We start from the raw sequence: 20,412 nt of genomic DNA, 5'->3' as shown, positions 1-20,412 counted from the left end.
TATATATATATATAATTTAGAAAGAATATTTATTACTTCACAATATTGTTCTAATGGGATGGACTATCTAATAAGGTCGACCTCTCAAAAAATAGTTTTAGGGTGGATTTTTACTAGTTCTAGTAAAAATGAAAATAAGATATATTTTATTAAAATTCACTGAAAAATAGTGAGATCTATCTTTAAACCATGAAAATCATATATAATGTTTTATGAAAATTTATTTAAAATACTGAAGTCTATCTTTGAACTAGGACCGTATAAGACAAACCCTATTATAATGTAGTTTAAAAGTATATATTTATTTCAATCCAAAAATTCTATGGCTTCTAATTTACTATTTATTTACTTTAACTCCGTCGTTTTTAGAAAAATTAAGGATTTCGATAATTTAAAGTTTAATATAGAAATAAATAAAGTTTAATTCATGATTTTCTATTCAAAGTCCGAACTCGAGTTATTATTGAGAGTTTAACCTCATAATTATTATAAGTATTAGTATATTTTACATATATGAGACTGTCGTATATATTTTTTTAATGACAAAAAATATCTAGTCTTTTAACCTTTTGAAGTAAATCTTTTTTAAGTAAATCGTTTTACACTTATACTATTCTTTGTTAAAGTAAAATTATCTTTATTATTAACAAATTTGTACCACCAATCTCAACTATATATCTTTACTATATTAACTATTCACACTTATTAAATCCTCACGATAGGTCTCGTGTGCACATGTATTATGATTTAATTTATAGACACGGTTAGTATAAATTATAATTATTTAATATTTAAAAATATTTGATTTATACAGTAATTATGATTAAAGTAGTAGATATGAATGATTTTAATGTGATGATAGTCTAAAATATTTTATATTATAAATACATATAAATTAAATTTTATACATTAACCATAAAATACTAAATCAAACCTATACAATAAAAATTATGATGTCCAATTTAGTAAATCAAACGCAGTATTGAATTTAAGCGGAAATCACTCATTCATTTTGGATTGAATTTTAACTATTCTTGATCGATTACCCTTTTTTCTACTAAAAGTTTATATACTGTGTATTCCTTTCACGTGACATTAATACATTACTTTATTATTTTATTTTATTTTATCTATAAATGACTATAAATAACACAACATTGACACACAATTATAAAATTTTATATTATTTATTAGTTAAATTAAAACTTAAAAATACATTACTTTACTTTATTATTTTCTTAAATATTGTCGAAGCTGTTTGATCGTGAGTAGGGATGAGAAAAAAAATCAAAAATTGAATTGATTTATAGAACTGAACCAAACCAAACTATTTTTAAACTAAACCGATTCAAAAAAATTAAAAACTAAACTTTATTTTAAAATTATTTTTTTTAACTGAACTGATTTTAAAGAAAATAGGTGCCCTGTAACCAAATTTAGTTTTGAGGTGAGTCGCAATCAAACATAACTTAATTTAGATAGATAAATTTACAATAATTTAGATAAATTTACATAACTCAATTAGGGGTGGGCAAAACTAAACTTTATTTGTGAGTGTTAATATGATGACCAAGCCAAATTCCATGTTAGATAGATAAATTGGTAACTGTTTGAATTATTATTAGATTTGATATATAAATTTACGTGCGAAATTGCATTTGTGTTGTGATCACTAAAATTCCACGCGAATACAATAAATATAGTTTTTGTCACTACGCCAAAAATGATATTTAACAGCGCCCATTTTACAGCGCTTGCTAAACACAAGCGCTGTTGTAATTATATTTTAAAAATAACGGAACCTTTTACAGCGCTTTTGATGACAAGCACTGTAAAATAAGCGCGTAGAAGTTGCGCTTTTGTACGTTTTTGTTTTTTCTCTCTCTTCTCTTTCAATTTTATATTGAAAAGTTGATGATTTTGAGTATTTCTTTTGAATCGGAGTCACTCCTCTATATTTTACATTTTCTTTCATTTCAAATCTTATTTTATCATTTATATATGGTTTAGAATTCTTGGTTAGGTCCATGTTTTATTTTATTTTATTTGTGAATGATGTGTTGAGGGAACTTGGGATATAATTAGTGTATGAAAAGGAGTGTCATGTTATTTTGGTTTTGCGTATCAATGTAATCTTCTTGTATTATGTTGGAATATATTGGTAGGGCAATTTTACAAATTCCAATTGTAATTTAGTTAGTGAAATAACAAAGTAATACATTAACTTGAGGGGATATAAGAAAAAGTAAATCTCTAATATGGACTATGATATATTAGGATTTAAAAAATATTTAAAATTTCAACGATACAGTAAAATAAAATCACGGAAATTAATAAAATTATTTGTTGTACTAAATTTATTAATAATTGATATTAATTTTACAAATTTACACTTGAAGAAAGATATATTACTTAATATTCTTATTATACTAATATTATTGTTGATTGCAGAAAATTATTCAACTAATTAACAGTATATTAATAAATAAATAATTAATACTGATATTGTTAGATTGAATATTATATCTCTAGTTCGAATTCAAGATGTCATAGTTGTATGTGTTAATTTTTTGTGAAATTTATCATCTCATCTACGACAAACAAAAATTGAGATAAATTGAGAAATTATTAAAAGACACATGATATAGTATAAAAAAAATGTTTAATTGTAGTTTTGGTCCCTCTATTATTGTCAATTCACGGAATTGGTTCTCTATTTTAAAAGTCGACAGTTTTGGTCCATCCCTCAGATCTTTTAACTAAAAAATGATTTTTTTTCATATTTTTAAGGATGTAACATATAATTCTATGATATATAATCATCTAGATGTATTAACTATTCATATGTCATTAATTAAATTAAAAATAAGAAAAATTTCAAAAGTTGAAATCTAAGTTTTCATCGCATTTTGTTTCAATTTAATTTTATGGATATTAATAATTCTACATCATCATATCATATGTCACGTTATTTAAAGAATCATTTTTTAGTTAAAAAAATAGAAGAATAAACTAAATATGACGATTTTTAAAATAAAGAAATTAATTTCGTGAATCAATAAAAGTAGACGACTAAAACTGCAATTAAAAAAAAAAAAAAAAACTATCACCGCAATTCAGTTTTACAAATCGTTTGCTTACATCAAAAGAACATTGATATTATGAAGAAACACACCCATTAATTAAACGTTTAAGTCAGAATCACATGAATTTTGCAATGTTTCAAAATGGACACGAAATTCTCTTTGCAAACAAGATACCTTAATATAATAATACACTTTTGTCCTTCTATTTTGCATTTTTCATGTAAAGAAAGCCATTTGCATATGAGATATCAATACACTTTGTCCTTGTGTGAGTCATGCCATTTTCATGACACATTTCTTCAACCTTAGACATGTGTATAACCGCCTTAATATCATATTTAAATTGCATTATACTTCATATATAACATCAAAAATATTATAAAACTCGGTATTGTTAACTATTCATATGATTTTACCAAAACCTTAATTTGAATCATATACTATTGGTTTGTGAAGCTTTTTATCTGATCAACAGTTTCTACATATGTGAATTGGAGCTTTATAAAAAAAAAAGGTGATTTTTCTTTTTGAATAAAAGTAGTGATTTTGAATTTAATAGAAAAAAATTGTGCAACTTGATTCATGATCTTTGATTTTAATGAAGTGGGGTGTCATTGGTCTCAACATATCTTAGGAAAACAGTAATTGTGTTTTCTTTTCCAACTTTCATATGCTTTTAATTCTGAAAATTGACACCACTTCTTCTCATTTCCATTACTTTCTCCAATCCTAAAGGTGTTGCTTTGTAATTTTTTCTTTTCTTTCAATTCATAATTTTCATGCCCCAAATCTTGATTAGAGTATATTAGTGCTGAATTTGCATGTATTAATTATAAACAAATTAAACAATGCTAACAAGGTTTTTTAAAAAAAATCACAATTTTTAAACCTTTATTTTAGCCTCTTCTATATACTTCATCATGTCCACAAGTTTTCAATAATTTTTAAAATACATTTTTAATTCTCTCAAAGTTTTTTTTTTTAAAAAAAAAACTTTTTTACAATTTTGATTGGACTTCCCTTTAATCACACTCTCCTTTTTTTCCATACAATCTTTAACAAGTAAGGCAAAATTTACATTATACTTTACAAAATTCCAATCCAATCAAATTTCTTTATAAACTCTTTGGTGAAATATAATATCCTTTTTTATGTTACTTAGTGGTGTTGCCCCACTTTTTCATCCATAAATACCCTTTTGGTAGAGTGTGTCTTCCACACTTTCTCCACATACCCTTTTCTCAAATTTCATCATAACAATCAAAAAATGGAATCTTTGAACCAACAAGGCAAATTTGTTGTTCCAATGATTCCAAATGAACAAGACCTTGAGCAACAAGCAACAACAACATTAGAAGTTGAAACAAAGGATTTTGATTACTCAAAAAGATCACAATGGTTAAGAGCAGCTGTTTTAGGAGCCAATGATGGTTTGGTTTCAACAGCTTCACTAATGATGGGAGTTGGAGCTGTTAAACATGACATCAAAGCTATGATCTTGACAGGTTTTGCTGGATTGGTTGCAGGGGCTTGTAGTATGGCAATTGGTGAGTTTGTGTCTGTTTATTCGCAATTGGATATCGAAGTTGCTCAGATGAAAAGGGAGAAGGAACGTTGCAGAGGAATTATTGAACATGTTATTGTTGACAAGAATGAGAATTTGCCTAATCCATTACAAGCTGCTGCAGCATCAGCTTTAGCTTTTTCTGTTGGTGCAATGGTGCCATTACTTGCTGCATTTTTTATAAGTGATTATAAGGTTAGGATTGGAGTTGTTGTTGTTGCTGTTAGTTTTGCTTTGCTTGTTTTTGGTTGGTTAGGTGCTGTTTTGGGTAAAGCTCCAATTTTTAGGTCTTCTTTAAGGGTTTTGGTTGGTGGTTGGGTGGCTATGTCCATTACTTTTGGGTTAACTAAGTTGATTGGTTCAAGTGGACTTTAGGTTTTTTTTGTGTGTAAAGTTTGTATTGCAAGTATATGTAATGTTGTTTATGATTTTCGACTAGAATAGTTTGAAAATTTATTAAATTTCGCTAAATAATGTCTAATAGAAGCACAAGTTTACGGTCATGTCATTTGCAGGGATTAGGTAGTGGTTTGATTGATGCACGTTTAATTAAATTAAGAGAAAATGATCTGATTGACTGTATGTCTGATTATATTAAGAGAAAATAAATGTGTCTTTCAAAATTGAATATGTCAAATCGACATAAATCAAGTTATGTTACAATTGTAAATGTAATTTTTCAATACCAATCTGCAGAATCCGTAGTTGAATTAATGTCAAACATAGTAAAGGTTATTTCATTGTAACCCTTTGTAATATGCAAATGATTTTTTAGCTTATTTATAGTTTAAAAGAAGATTTTTTTTAAGAGTATGATACTGTATAACAATTGGTTTTGTATCTTCATCCTTTTTTCAATCATCTCTGTTTTTTTTTTACTAAGATTCTCTAGCTCCTAAATGGTATTATTAGATTAAAGACATGAAAAAATTTCATTAATTATAATAGTCTTTATAATTATCATATTGACATATTAATAACATTTAATTAATTTTTTAAAATATTATTATTAATGTCAAAATGTTAGTATGATGTACGGTAAAAGTTATATTTGATATATTATTTGTTTATGGTTACCACGTGTCAACCAACAAAGTTGGCCGACATTTTATTCTAATTCTTTAGAGCTTACTTTTAGTTTTATTATAAATAAATTTATTTTAATGATGATGTTAATACTATGTTATGCTACTATGTTATACTACTATGTTATACTATTGTTATTATGCTACATTGAACTAGAAATTACGACAAAATTTAGAATATGATGTGCCATTCTAATTTTTGTTTTTTTTGTTATATAGAGATAATGGAATCTCACATTTAAGAACAAACTAGTGTACTAGCTCGTGTAAGGGTAAATGTTTAGTTATATAAGTAAAAGATAAAATAAAAAATATTTAAAATAAAATTGGAGATCAATTTTTGCAAACACAAAATATCTCATGATCTTTACATTCACAGTAGTGACAGCACCATCAAGCCACTGATCACACTTTGAAATGAGAACTAAACAAGTTAACACCAACAAAAAAATCAAAATAAGAAATTTATAATAGTTATACAAAAGTAAATTTACGGTATTAGTCCCCTAATTTTTATTCATTTACAAATTAATTTTTTATTTTAAAAGACGATAGTTAAAGTCTTCTCTATGATTTTTTAACTAAAAAACAAGACGTGATATATTTTAAATAACATGATATATAGAATGATTAACATCTATAAAATCAAAATAAATTATTGTAAAAATTTAACTTTCAACGTCATAAATATTTCATATTTATAATTTAACTAATGACATATGAATAATAAACATATCTAGATGGTTCTATATCATGGAATTGCATCTTGCATCACTTAAAATATGTCAAATTGTTATTTTTTAGTTAAAAATTATAAAAAAAAATGATCAAAATTATAATTTTTAAAATAGAAAACTAATCATGTGAATTGATAAAAAAATAGAAGACAAAAATAAATTAAATTATTTCAAAAGACAATTTGCAGTTGGGGAAAAGGATGAATTGATGTCCTTACAATTGAATTGAATTAGCTAAGTTAATAATGGCATATTCGTAAATTTATGTTAATGCAAACAATATAATATATATATTAAAAAAATTATTACGACTAACTCTTCCAAAATATATTATTAACTAAACTCAAAATAAATTATAACTTTAGCTAAGTTATTTTTATATTAGAATTAGAAGATTTTATAGGGATAAATATAAAAATAATAAATTTATAAAAAATACTTTTTTATTTTTATGTGGAGGCAACATACAATGGTTATGTCACCCACGTTTCTGGAGAGCTTAGCTAAGCTACTATAGATAGAACTTAATATTTGTTAGGCTAATGGTTACATTTTCTTCTCTTTTTGGTTTTGCCCCATTTTGCAACAAGGAAGAAGATGATGGGTCTTAATTTGATCCATCACCCCATATCAACAAGAAAGGTGATATCTACCTTATTAGACCCATCTTATTAGACCCACCTTATTAGACCCATCTTATTAGACCAACCTTATTAGACCCATCACCCCATATCTACCTTATTAGACCCATCTTATTTTTCTTGATATAGTAAAAGGTGAATGTTCATAAAACCTTATAAATGTACTATTTTTTAGGTTTGTACTAACTTCTAATTTTTGGTACTACCGAATCGAAGCTTCCAGCAATTAACTTCCAATAATATATTTAGAAACAGAAAAGTAAACATAAACATTCACCATAAAAACACATGATATGTTCTTTATTTATTGTCCATATCAAAATGAACAAAGACAATTTCTCTACAAATGTTTAAATCTTTTTATTTTCTTTAATTAAATAATAATTAATAAACAATTTTGGTTGACAACAAAATCGATCAACCAACATATATGAGCCCAAATGCTCTTGTTGTTAGAGCTTTTGATAAAAGTCGTAGAACAGTTAGACATTTAATTTTATCGGTTGAAAAATGTTCTTAAAAGTAATAAAAATAAAAGTAACAAAAATTGACAAAATTTTCTTTAATATGTCTATGTATACATTACTATAATATCTAATATCTATTAAAATTGACAAAATTAAAAGTTTTGGTATATTACATATCATTCAACTATTGATAATTTAATTTTAATAGTATCAAAACATATTAACTTTGCAAATCATTCGTTCTTTTATGTCTAATTAAAATCAGCTTTCTTCTTTTATATTACTATTTATATTTTATTTATATTGTTCCTTTGTTATAAATATATATTTTCTGACATACCATATAATTGTGTTGTAAAAAAATAAATATTTTAGTGGCTTCCATTTGAATCAAGAACTATAAGCTCTATAAATATTTGTAATTTATACAATAATTAGTGAGTTATCGTTTATTTATATTTGACTCTTGAATCCAAGTTTTGGTTTAAAGAATTTTTAAGGATTTTATCTAATTTTTCCTTTAATAAAATAAAACTGGTGACGACTATTTTTTTTCCACTATGTTGAAAATCCAAAAGGACGACCTAAAGTTTGGGTACAAACTGATTAAACAAGACTCAGTAGGTTAAAAACTCGAAATAACAGTCTAGGAAAAAATTAGGGTACAAAAATGAATAAAAAAGACTTGCTAGGTAAAAAAAAAACTTGAAAGACAACCTATGCAAAAGTAGCGTACCAAAATAAATAAAAATCCGCTAGGTTGAAAATCTAAAAAGATGACCTATGCAAAAATTAGGACACAAAATTGAATGAAGACTTGCTCAGTCGAAAACTCGAAATAGCGACTCAGGCAAGAATTATTGTATAAAATTGAATAAAGATCCACTAAGTCGAAAACCGGAAAGGGTGATCTAGGCAAGAGTCAGGGTAAAAAAAACCATTCGGTTAAAAATTCAAAATGATGACTTGGGCAAAAGTTAGGGACCAAAAAAAAAAAAGAAAAAAAAACATGGTAGGTTGAAAATCCGAAATGATAACTAAGCAAGTCTTAGGGCCACATAGAAAATATAGAATTAAAGGAGCTCAATAGCTAGAAAACTTGAAGAAGAAAAAAATTGAAGAAAGAACATGGCTAAAAATAAAGATTAGAGTTAAAGCAGAGTTTATACTTCAAGCAAATCTGAAAATAGATTGGGGAAAACAAATCATCTAAAGTGGATTAAAACATGGTTGCAATTGTGGCATGAGTGATTAGCACACTCCTTTGATGAAATACTACTAAAAAATCAGGCCATTCACCGATGAGGTCACCTTAACTTCATTTATTTATATGATTCTTTCTTTTTTCTTACTAAATATCATTGCTTAAAACTTTCTTCACAATTTGTTGTGTTATAAATCTTTTTGTCAAAATATATTTTTATGATAACCATATGCAGAGACACAAAATATGTGAATATCAAGAAGGAAAATCTAGAATGGTGTTTTTAGACGTAAAACAAGGGCAACTAAAGATCAAGTTGAAGTCGTAACAAGAAAGTTCTTCAAAGATCAAGAAGACAAGCACCACTATTTATTCAAAGTGTTGCACATTTTTCATCAATGAATCTAAGGATCATTTTCGTAAGGAGGTAAACAAAATGAAAAACTAGAAGAAAAACAAGAACGGTGAAAATGAAGGAAAATATTCATTCATCAAATCCATTCATCAAATTTCATATTTTTAATAATGTATAAACTTAAAATTGAGATGAGTAATTTGCACCCTCTAATTTAAAGTCAAGATGACTAACATGCACCTTTGTTTTCCTTTTGAAGTCAACATTTCTAACCCACACCTTTTGTTTTTCCTTTGAAGCCGAAAATTCCAACTTGCACCTTCTATTTTTTCTTTGAAGTTGGGATTTCTGGCATGTACTCTTTATTATTCCTTTGAAGTTGGAATTTCCAACCCGCATTCCTTAATTTTCCTTTGAAGCCGAGATTTTGAACCTGTACCCTTTTTTTTTTCTTTGAAGCCAAGATTTTATACCTGCACCATTTATTTTTTCTTTGAAGCCGGGATTTCCGACCTGCACCCTTTATTTTTCCTTTGAAGTCGCGATTTTTGACCCGCATACCTTGATGTCCTAAGCCGAGAAAGTGATTCGAGTCTTAAGACGAGAAAGAATCCCACCTCAAGCCAGGAAAATGACTCTCATCTTAAGCTGAGAAAACGATATGCACCTTATTTGTCCTAATTCAAGGAAATAACTTGCATCCTAAGCTGGAAAACAACTAGAATTTTAAGTCGAGAAAGCAACCAACACCCATTGCGTCTTAAGCTGAGAAAACAACTAACAACTTAAGTCGGAAAAACGACCATTACTCTTTGCATCCTAAGATAAAAATATGAATTGTATTTTTAAGTTGGGAAAATAACTCACACCTAAGTTAGAAAAACGACTCACATTTTAAGCCGAGAAAACGATCCATACCATTTGCATCCTAGGTCGAGAAACGACCTGCATCTTAAGCCCCAAAAATGACTCACACACTTCTCTGCCAACGCTATCATTTTCATACAAGATTATAGATGTCGTCTTTACTTGTCTTTTACTCTAATTCTCTTGTTAAATATAATTAAAGAAAGACAAATGTTGACACCTAATTTTGTCTGATAATTTAAAGAATGTTCTTAAAAGTAATAAAAATAAAAATAAATGTAAAAAATACAATATGTTACACATTATATTTTAGTTTAAGAAATAATTTAAAATTGTTATTTTTTATTTAAAATAAAAAACAAAAAATTAGAAATAAATAATAAAAAAATATATATTTACTAGAGGGAACATTTTGTTCTTCAATTGTATGATATGAAAAACTTTAATAAGGTAATAAATCTCTAAAAACAAATATAAGTGGGGTTTTTCTTACAAAAGAAGATTAGTTGAGGAGAGAAAAAAATTAACTTGAAATGAATAATAAGAGCCTAAAACTAAAAAGATCCCCATCTGTTGATATTCGACAGAGTTTCCAATATTTTGTTTTTGAAATATTTGGAATATCAAAAAATGAGTTGTCATTTTGTTTTCATCTTAAATATTTTGTATTAAATATTTGAAATATATAATACATATTTTGTTTTTTAAAAATAAATACTAATTGTATATATTTTAAAACATTTTCATTTTTTTACAAGAATTAAACTTGTATTTTTCAAAAATGAATTAATCTTGTATTTCATCTTATATTTTTTTATAAAAAAAAGTTAATAATACTTCATCATAACTTATAAGATTCCTAAATGAATAGAAAGACAAAAACAAATGATCCAAGAAATTATTACAAGTTCCGTAAGAGAAAAGAAACTACTGCAAGTTAACAAAAATAAATAAATAAATAAATAAACGTGACTAAAAGTTAACAAATAGTATAATTTTGGTCAATAAAACCGAAAATGGATCTTTAACTAATACAAAGTCCATTTGAATATTTGACCCGAGCCCAAAGTCAGTAGCCCTACCTTCCTATCTTTACTTTCAGCTACCCCCTGCTTGCTGTAACATACCCTCCTCCATGTTACATCTTCCTCCCTTCATCTATTGTGTCATTGACAATAGCTTCTTCTACGCCATCAAGATGCATCGCAAACAAATGAGAAAACACGGTCTAATCGCTTGAACCATCGGTTTTGTCGGTTTTTATTGGTTTTGTAGCAGTTTATCGGTTTATTTTTCAGTTTTGTGCTTGTGCGATTTTTAGTCTTTATTGGACCGAACACAAGTCTGATTCCTGGTTCAATTGGCTGATCCGATTTTAATTACTTTGGTAGTAGAGCCTAATCTACCCCTACAACCTAAATTCTCTCCAATCAAACAAAAATTAAGGAAAATTAAGCATGGCGTGTCATTAAAGATTAGATAAAGTAAAAAAGCAATTCGATGTTGGGATCCTAGCCATGGCGAACTTCCCTCAATAGCTAGCCAACGTTGTTCGAGTGCCAAAAAAAGAGTGGTAAAGTTCGAATGCATTTTGACTATAGGGATCTTAATAAAGCGTGTCTCAAAGATGACTATATCATATTGATGTTTTGGTTGATAATACAACTTGCAAGTCACTCTTTTCTTAGATGGATTATTTCTCATTGTACAATCACATCAACATGACAATTGAGGATATAGAACAAACAACTTTCATCATTTATTGGGAAACCTTTTGTTACAAAGTGATGCATTTTGGTCTAAAGAATGTCAAGACAGTTAGAACCAAGATTGGTTTGATAAACAATTTTCTGTAACTCTAGTTTTGACGATAACAAACTAGAAGAGAACAATTTATTTCTTGATGTGTGTTAAGTGCACAAATTCTCTGGTGACTTCTTACAATTTATGTGTTTGAAAATGAAGAGTCGTATGATAGAGTTAAACATATGGAAAGTTTGTTAGTAAATGTTATGACATTGATACAAAATCGATTTTCTAGAGAAGATGTGAATGACATAATTCAAGATGCGCAACAAGTATATAATTTTTTTTTTATTGATCTTCATATGTAACATACAAGTTGATTTGTAGGTTCAATACTTATCTTATTCATATTTAATTTCTTTTATTTTCGTGATAGATTCCTGATGCTTCTAGTGCTCCTAATCATTTGAATTCCCCTAGTTTGGACAACAATGAAGATAATGAAAATGATATTTAATTTTTCTTTTAATTAATTCTCACTAAAATTATTATTTTCTTTATTTTTTACATTTGAATAGTGTTTTTTTAATTATTTTTTTTTTGCTCATAGGTGAAGAATAAAAGTTATTTTGTTGATGAGAATGAAGTTTTGGCAATTAAATGGACGTGATTTCTTTAAATGTTTTGAAATTTTTATATAGGAATTTATTATGTTTGTAAGACAATCTTTTGTATGATTAATAAATACTCTAAAGTACTTTCATTTAGAAATGGTTTAGCCATTTTCAATTTGATATATGTTTGTAAGATTTTATGTTAATTTTGAATATATGATATTGAACTTTTATTTTATTTTGATGTATATATATATATATAATTGTGTATTTACATTGTAATTTGATTGATTTTGCACAGTAAAATTACTATATAACAACTTATTTGTCCAACAACAAAAAATTGTTGTCAAAATTTATACCCATGGAATACAAGTGTCACTAAAATGTGTAGTGACGGAGACAAAATTGTAGGTGCATAATTTATAAAGTTATACAAGTTTCTATATGCACGGTACAAAAGTCATATGTAAACTCTTAGCTTTGTCCAACAAACAAATGTTCATCACTATAGGTTATAGTGATGATAAAAATCGTAGGTATATGTTGACTATAGACAACATATAAAAATGTCGTCAATGTATGTTTTTCGCCTTATATCTACGGATTTCATACATTTACCCACAAGTTTTTGTTGTCATTATAAGTCAAGTTTCTGGTAGCGAGTGAGAGAGAAAATGAAAATAGTTGTGTTAAGAAGAAAATTTGGAAGAAAAAGTAAAGAACACATTAAAAGAAAATAATGTATGAAATATCATCTGAATAGAGAGTTATTAGATTTGGTGTAGATTAGTCAAAATGTTCTCACACACTTATATTGATAAAGGACTTGATTTGTAACATCATCTCAATGAGAGTTAGAATCCTAGAAATAAGCTTTGTGTAAAACTAGACACAAACTAGAATTGATGTAAATCAAGCTAATAGTGGCAACAACCCTTTCACCGTTAAGAGGTACTTGAAAAGGTACAACAGCTCTCATGAACCTCAATGGTAGGATGCCAGAAAATTGAAGAAGGTTCTAACGACAATAGTCTTGAGAAACTATAGATAAATACTCAAAGTCTGAAGAGATAGAGTAAAAAATATTTGAATGCTATTTAGGGAAATAGTTGATTAAGTACTTGATTGTATTGATGCAAAATCTCTTTGTAAGGGGAGAACTAGATGTAGCAACAAGTTGTTGTGAACTGTTATTAAAATATATGTGTAACTTTTATCTTCTTTTATTTCCTGCATCGTAGTTCTTTATGATTCAACCTTGTTAGGTTGAAATTGAGAGAGGAGACATATGCAAAAATAAGGGCACATGAAAATAGAATACCCGCCAGATTGGAAACTTCAATAGGGTGACCTATGAAAAAGTTAAGGTACACAAAAATAAAATAATCGTCAGGTCAAAAACCTGATAGGCAGACCTAGAAAAAATTAGGTTATACAAAAATAAATATATGTTAGGTTGGAAATCCAATAGTGAGACATGTGAAAAACTTAGGGTGCACAAAATAAAATATTCGCTAGAACGGAAACTCAAAAAGACAATCAAAACAAAAATTAAAGAGAATGTAAAAATAAAATACATACTAGATTGAAAACTCGAAAAAGCGACCTCTATAAAAATTAGGGTATGCAAAATAAATAGAATATGTTAGGTCGAAAACTCGAAAGAGTGACCTATGCAAAAACTAGAGTATAAAAATGAATAAACAAAGCCTAATAGATCGAAATCCTGAAAAAGGTGACATAGACACAAATTAAGGTCCACAACAACAACAAAAAAAGACTCGTTAGATTGGAAATCTATAAGGAGTCATTACATTCACTCATAAAAATGTTGGCGGGAGAGCTCGTATCGGTAGAAAATATCTAAAACAACTTCATGACAAATGTTAAAGTTAAAACAAAATATCGTTAGGTTGAAAATCCATAAGGAGTCGTTAAAGTCACTCCTAAAAATGTTGGTTGGAGTGCTTGTATTGGTGAGTAAATATCTAAACAACTTCATAACAAAGGTTAAAGTTAAAATAAAATATATTTTTCAGAAAAAGTAACAGTAAAAAATATCAACTAAAATAAATAAATAACAATATTAAATAAATATATCAAATAAACGTATCGTAATATCAAATACGCCTAAAGACTAAGAGGACTTAAAGACAATTTTAGTAGAGAACTCCATGAAAGCTCTTGTCTCAACTAACTAATTTTTCTTCCAATTATATCTTATATTTATACTACTTTATTTACATTTTCTCCTTTCTCTATTACCTATTCAAAGAGAATGGAAAAAAATGAGACTCGAAAAAGCATACAAACAAACACATTGTACATTTGTCTGCAATATGTTGGTCTATATATAAAAGTGATACAAAGTTTTGTCGTGGTTTTTTCCTTTCAATTTTATTTTTTATTCAGTTTAATAACTAAAATTTTGAAAATATTTGAACCTATAAATAAAATAATACCAAATTTTAATGTAAATATTTTCTTCTAATTTTACCGTTTGCTTAAATTATTTTCTATATAATTTTATTTTTTGTTACCAATTAACTAACTATTTTAAAAAAAAAAATAATCAACATAAATTTTTTAAATTCTTATTATTTTTATAAACAAAAGAGAACACACGATGCATACTAGTTACCCATGTTTTAGAATTTTTATTTTACTTTTTTTCTCTCGTTATTTTCAAAGTTTGATTTCAAAATAATATTACCTATTATTTTGACAAAAATATCTCTAACTATTTATTGCAAAAAAATATATAAAATGTATAAATAAACAATTAAGACTTTTAAATGACAAAGACAACTAATTTTATTAAAAATAATGAAATTTATTAACTTTCCTCTTGTATGTAAACAACCTTAAAATACTAATAAACAATATAAAATAATAATAATAATAATAATAATAATAATAATAATAATAATAATATTTTTTTCTTAAATTATAGTTCAATTTATAATATATCGATATTATTAAGTTAAATATTATATTTTTAATTTTTAATTCAAAATTTATAATTGTGTGGTAATATTTACAATTTCATCTATATATAAAAAAATTAATAATAATAATTTTTTTTTGAAAATTAATTTATACTACTTAGCCACTGAAATTGTTGACCATTGCCGTCACTAACATCTAATCGCGGCACTAATAATACTCTTTAGAAATAATTTCTTCATCTTTAAGTAAACAGTCAGGTTCCATGAATAAGATTCAGTACATTCAATCTTAATCAAACAGTTCACAATTTAACTTTGGATTTGAAATCTTAAAACAAACTTAAAATCTAAACCGTTAATCTCAATTAACGGTCCAGACATACTAAGTGTAACTGCAGTGAAGCAAGTGCCGAGTGCAGCGAATCTAGTTCCCAAGTTTCTTTGTCCAACACTTGGCTTTCACTAACTCACACAACCACATGAACAACAACACAACACAATTTGTGCTCTCACTTTTTCAACTACAACCACTACCACTTCTAAAAAAAAATAAAAAATAAACACTCTTTTATAACAACACAAACCAAAAAAAAAAAATCATAAACCCAAATATTCCAAAAATAAACTTCAAGTGTTTTTTTACTCTTTTTGATGGACCCTAATAAGTTCATCGGAAAGCCACCAACGATAATTGACCTAGAACGTATGCCGGAGCGTGGGTCCCACCACCGGAGATCTCACTCCGACACTTCCTTCCGTTTCGCCGCCACCTTCGACGACATTCTCCTCTTCGACCCTTCCGACTTCGACATCTCCAATCTCCCTCTTCCGTCTCCCGTCTCCGGCGCCGTTCCGATGAGCGTCGATTCCGATGAGTCCAACGGGAAGTCAACGTCGGCGCGTCAGTCTGTCGGACACCTCCGGAGTTTGTCTGTTGACTCTGACTTTTTTGATGGATTAGGGTTCTCCGGCGCCGGTGAGGAGAAAATTGGGGAGAGGAAGGTGAACCGTCATAGGCATAGTAATTCGATGGATGGGTCTTCGACGACGTCGTTTGATGGTGACTCGGGTATGGTGATCATTGACGGTGTGAAGAAATCCATGCCACCTGAGAAACTTGCTGAACTTGCTCTTATTGATCCTAAGAGAGCTAAAAGGTTTACTATCATCATCACAAACAATTTCACTTTTTTATCTCTAGCATCAATACCTCTAATCGAAGACGTGTATCTGTCTTCGACAACTGTCGGTACCTGACACTGACACATTGATTATATTTAATGATTTTATTAGTTAGTGTTAGTATCATGTTTATTTAATTTTTTTTGTTATATTATTTGAAGTTAATTTTTGAAAGAAATTTAATTTAATTAACCTTAATAACTACAACATTTCTTCTCCTTGTTTTAAGGGTTTGGTTTTTTCTTTAAAAAAAAAAATATTGTGTAATTTAGTTGTAAGAGTATTTGTGTTTATTATTGGTTCTATGTTCAAATGGAATTTCTGGTCAAAGATTAAAAACAATTGTGTTTGTGTGAATCTCTTCTTGACATAGATTTGATTTGGTTTTTTGTGTGTTTTATTTTGTAATGGATAGTTGTGAAAGCAATTAGATTTAAATTTGTAAGCTACATTTTCCCTCCTTCTTGTAAGAGTTTTTTTCTTCACAAAAATATCATTTTTGAGTTAAATTGTATTTATGTTTGTTGTTGGACTCATGTTTCAAATGGTTAATCCTGCACATACAGAAGTTCTAGTCAAATACTTAAAAATATTGTGTTTTTGAGTGTGATCTTATCATAAATTTGATTTTTTATTTTGTATTTGATGGTTTTAAATAAATTGTTTCTGACTTTCTGTTGATAATAAATTAATAATATGCTTTCTAATTTTATGGTGCATCATAATTTTTTTTAATAAAATAGACGAAGGAGGTGTTTGGATTATGTTGAATTTGGTTTGGTGCTTAAATTGCTGTTTGTCTTTACAGGATTCTTGCTAATAGGCAATCTGCTGCTCGATCGAAGGAGAGGAAAACTCGGTATACAAGTGAACTGGAGAGGAAGGTGCAGACACTTCAAACTGAAGCAACTAACCTATCTGCGCAACTTACCATCCTTCAGGTTTGTTATTTCCTTTTCATTTTGCAGTTCTGAATTGTAGCTTTTAGATGAATATACATGAATTTGTTTGGTAAGTTGTTCTTGTCAGAGTTTGGTGGAACCCTCCATCTTTACCTATAATGTAGATTTATTTTCTGTCTGATTGTGATTTTTGTGGTCACAACTGTTTATGGAACCCACATAGTACCAAGGACTTTTTCTTTGAAGAAAAAAGTGATTTGTTGATTGTAAGTGTTTTAGTTTCATAAAATGAAAAGAAGGACTAAGGGTCTGTTTGTTACATATTTTCAAAAAAGTGATATTGACATTCCATAATTCAGGGCCCAGGGCCCATTTGTTATAGATTATCTGTTCGAGACTGTTGAAAAATGCAAAAGTTGGTTTTGTTTTTGTTTACTATAATGAAAATCATTTTTTAAAAAATAACTGAGTTATCAAAAATGATTTTTCTGATAATCTACTCAAAACAGATTCTCTTTTGAAGCAGTTTGTAGAATACTTTCCGATTATGATTTTTTTTCAATAGCTGTAACAAACAAATGTAAACTCCTGAAAGTGTTTTTTTTTTTTTTATTTTTTTTTTAATTTAAAAAAGTGATAATTTCTTTAAAAAAACTGTAACAAACAAGCTCCAGATGATACGAATACATATATATGTATGTATGTGTGTAGGTAGATATATGAAATTTTACCCTTGCATTTTTCTCTTATTATTTAAGTCTTATATCTATATATGATAAGGACAAAATAACCAGAGTTTTGAAATTTAAACAACTAAAATAATTAGCCATTGCTTATAGATTTCAATTTGATTGTTACTGCATTATCCCATGAGCATCATTAAACATCTTCTCTACCAATAATATCATTCTGAACAAGTCTTCAACTTATGGTGTAAGTTTTTTCCAAAACTATATTACATTGTTGAACTTGAAGTCTGTTATTGAATGGCGGCGCCATGGCAGAAAACGGTGACAGGATTTCAACAATCCGCCATGGCCATTTTACACATGATAAGGGTTTATATGGCGGCCAAAAAAGTGGATGTTGGCCTATCCGCTATGGACCGCCATCTTCCAACGACAACACTGGTTGAAGTAGGTTGGTGCAGGGTGCCTAGTTTTGAAAAATAACATAAAATTTATGTACTAACTAACGGTAGTGGAAGCTACCGGATGCATATCTTTGCAGAGATATGTGACATGATTGCTAAATAAATTAATCATAGTATCTTGTTGTTAGGATTTGTGTGCATCTGGCTTTACAGTGTACATATGCAAGATTTTACTGGTGCATACTTCAAAACATAATTAGTGCCTTTTCATGTGATTGTTATAAATGAATGGTTGGTCCCCACCACTCCAACTCATCAAATATCCTCCTCTGATCTAAAACATTTTTTGGCTGAACTAAGTTAAACCGTTCTGACTATGTCGCACGCACGCCTCTAGTGTTTTTAGTTAAATTCTCTGTAGCACCAACTTTTGATCGGAGGCATGTCTTGGTATTTGATATGTGTCGGTGTTTGACACCGACACATTGATTACATTTAATTAAATTATTTTTTCAAATTATTACTGGTGTCAATGTGTCAGTTTCAGTGTCGTGTCTGGTGTCCGTATTAGTATATATGTTTCGTAGGTTAAATTCAATTTGTGTACACTTGACATAATGTGCAAAAGAATAAAAAGAAAGTAAACTTAACAATAAGTCATATCATGCAGAGAGACACTACTGATTTGTCTGCTCAGAATAAGGAGCTCAAAATGAAGTTAGAGGCTTTTGAACAACAAGCACAACTTAGAGAAGGTATGCATCATTTCATATTTATTGATGCCTCAAAAAGTCAATTTGTGTTTCCTCCTCATTCCACCTATTTTTCTCTGTAATAAATATCTAAAGAGTATTATTAATAAAACAATAATTAACTCTGCATTGAACTTTGAAAACAACAAATAAACAGAAACAAAGTTCTTTCCGCTTAAATATGAACTTGGCTACACTTTGCGATTGCAGATCTCAACGAGGCATTGAAAAAAGAACTGCAACGCCTTCGGGCGCAAAAGAGTCAATTGACTGCTGTCACTAGTAATCCTTCTTATGGCGGCATCTTCTCACAATTCGCTACCCAATTAACCATGCAACAGACAAGTAATCCTCATCCCCAACAAGCACAACCCGGCATGCCGCCTTCTCGTTCCGATCAACCTTTCAATTTGCACGGCCGCCCTAACTTCATGGACTTCAATCACCAGAAGTAGCTCATATATACCATCAAAGTAAATGATTTGGTTACACAATATATCATTTATCACACAAAAGTAACATGTTGTATATATATATATATGTATGTATATGTATATGTATATGCATATGCATGTATTACATATGAGGCTTGTGAAGGGTATCATTGTCCTTAGTCCTATGTTGTTATTTTTATGATCTATTATATACTTTCTGCAGTTCTAGGTTAGAAACACAGCCTTTGAAATGTATGCGTTACAGTTCTTTGGTGGAAACACATTTAACATAAAGATGTAGAAGTTCTAGTTGATATTGATAATAGATTGTGGTTATGGAACCACATAACATGTTGTAAATGTTTGAAGTTGAAGCTTCTTCATTGTCCAATGATAATATATATTTTTTTTCAATAGTTATTATTATCCTGAAGGTCGAGTCGAATCTTGATAAGATTGGTTTTACGATTTTTCGTGGAAAATATTGGGCTCATTTGTTATTGATTTAAATATCATTTTAAGTATTTTATTTATTTGTTATATATTTTTTTTAATAATAAAATTTTAAATATGATTAAAATGAAAATTATTTTTAGAAGTTTTTTATAAATTATTTGTAATACCATTTTTTAAAAATGTGATTTTTATAATATTAAAATTTTTAATAATAAAAATTTAAGTTATTGAATATGAAGATGATTTTTTTTAGTCGATAATAAATGAATTCGAAAT

At 28.1% G+C, this 20,412-nt stretch overlaps 2 protein-coding genes across 2 annotated transcripts; both read left to right on the top strand.

Annotated features, from left to right (window-relative positions):
* The first annotated feature begins 4,164 nt into the window (after positions 1–4,164).
* Positions 4,165–5,153, top strand: LOC101494374 (vacuolar iron transporter homolog 2-like). Its single transcript, XM_004516589.4, has one exon. The coding sequence runs from the start codon at positions 4,354–4,356 to the stop codon at positions 5,023–5,025; it is 672 nt and encodes a 223-aa protein (XP_004516646.1). The 5' UTR covers positions 4,165–4,353; the 3' UTR covers positions 5,026–5,153.
* Positions 5,154–15,785: 10,632 nt separating this feature from the next.
* LOC101494682 (transcription factor VIP1) lies at positions 15,786–20,094 on the top strand. The gene is made up of 4 exons (XM_004516590.4): positions 15,786–16,474; positions 17,308–17,440; positions 19,165–19,249; positions 19,457–20,094. The coding sequence occupies exons 1-4, from the start codon at positions 15,969–15,971 to the stop codon at positions 19,699–19,701; spliced, it is 969 nt and encodes a 322-aa protein (XP_004516647.1). The 5' UTR covers positions 15,786–15,968; the 3' UTR covers positions 19,702–20,094.
* Positions 20,095–20,412: the final 318 nt, after the last annotated feature.

This window comes from Cicer arietinum, chromosome 8 (assembly GCF_000331145.2).
Source record: "Cicer arietinum cultivar CDC Frontier isolate Library 1 chromosome 8, Cicar.CDCFrontier_v2.0, whole genome shotgun sequence".
Classification (NCBI taxonomy): domain Eukaryota; kingdom Viridiplantae; phylum Streptophyta; class Magnoliopsida; order Fabales; family Fabaceae; genus Cicer; species Cicer arietinum.
This window is presented reverse-complemented; position numbering and strand designations above follow the sequence as displayed.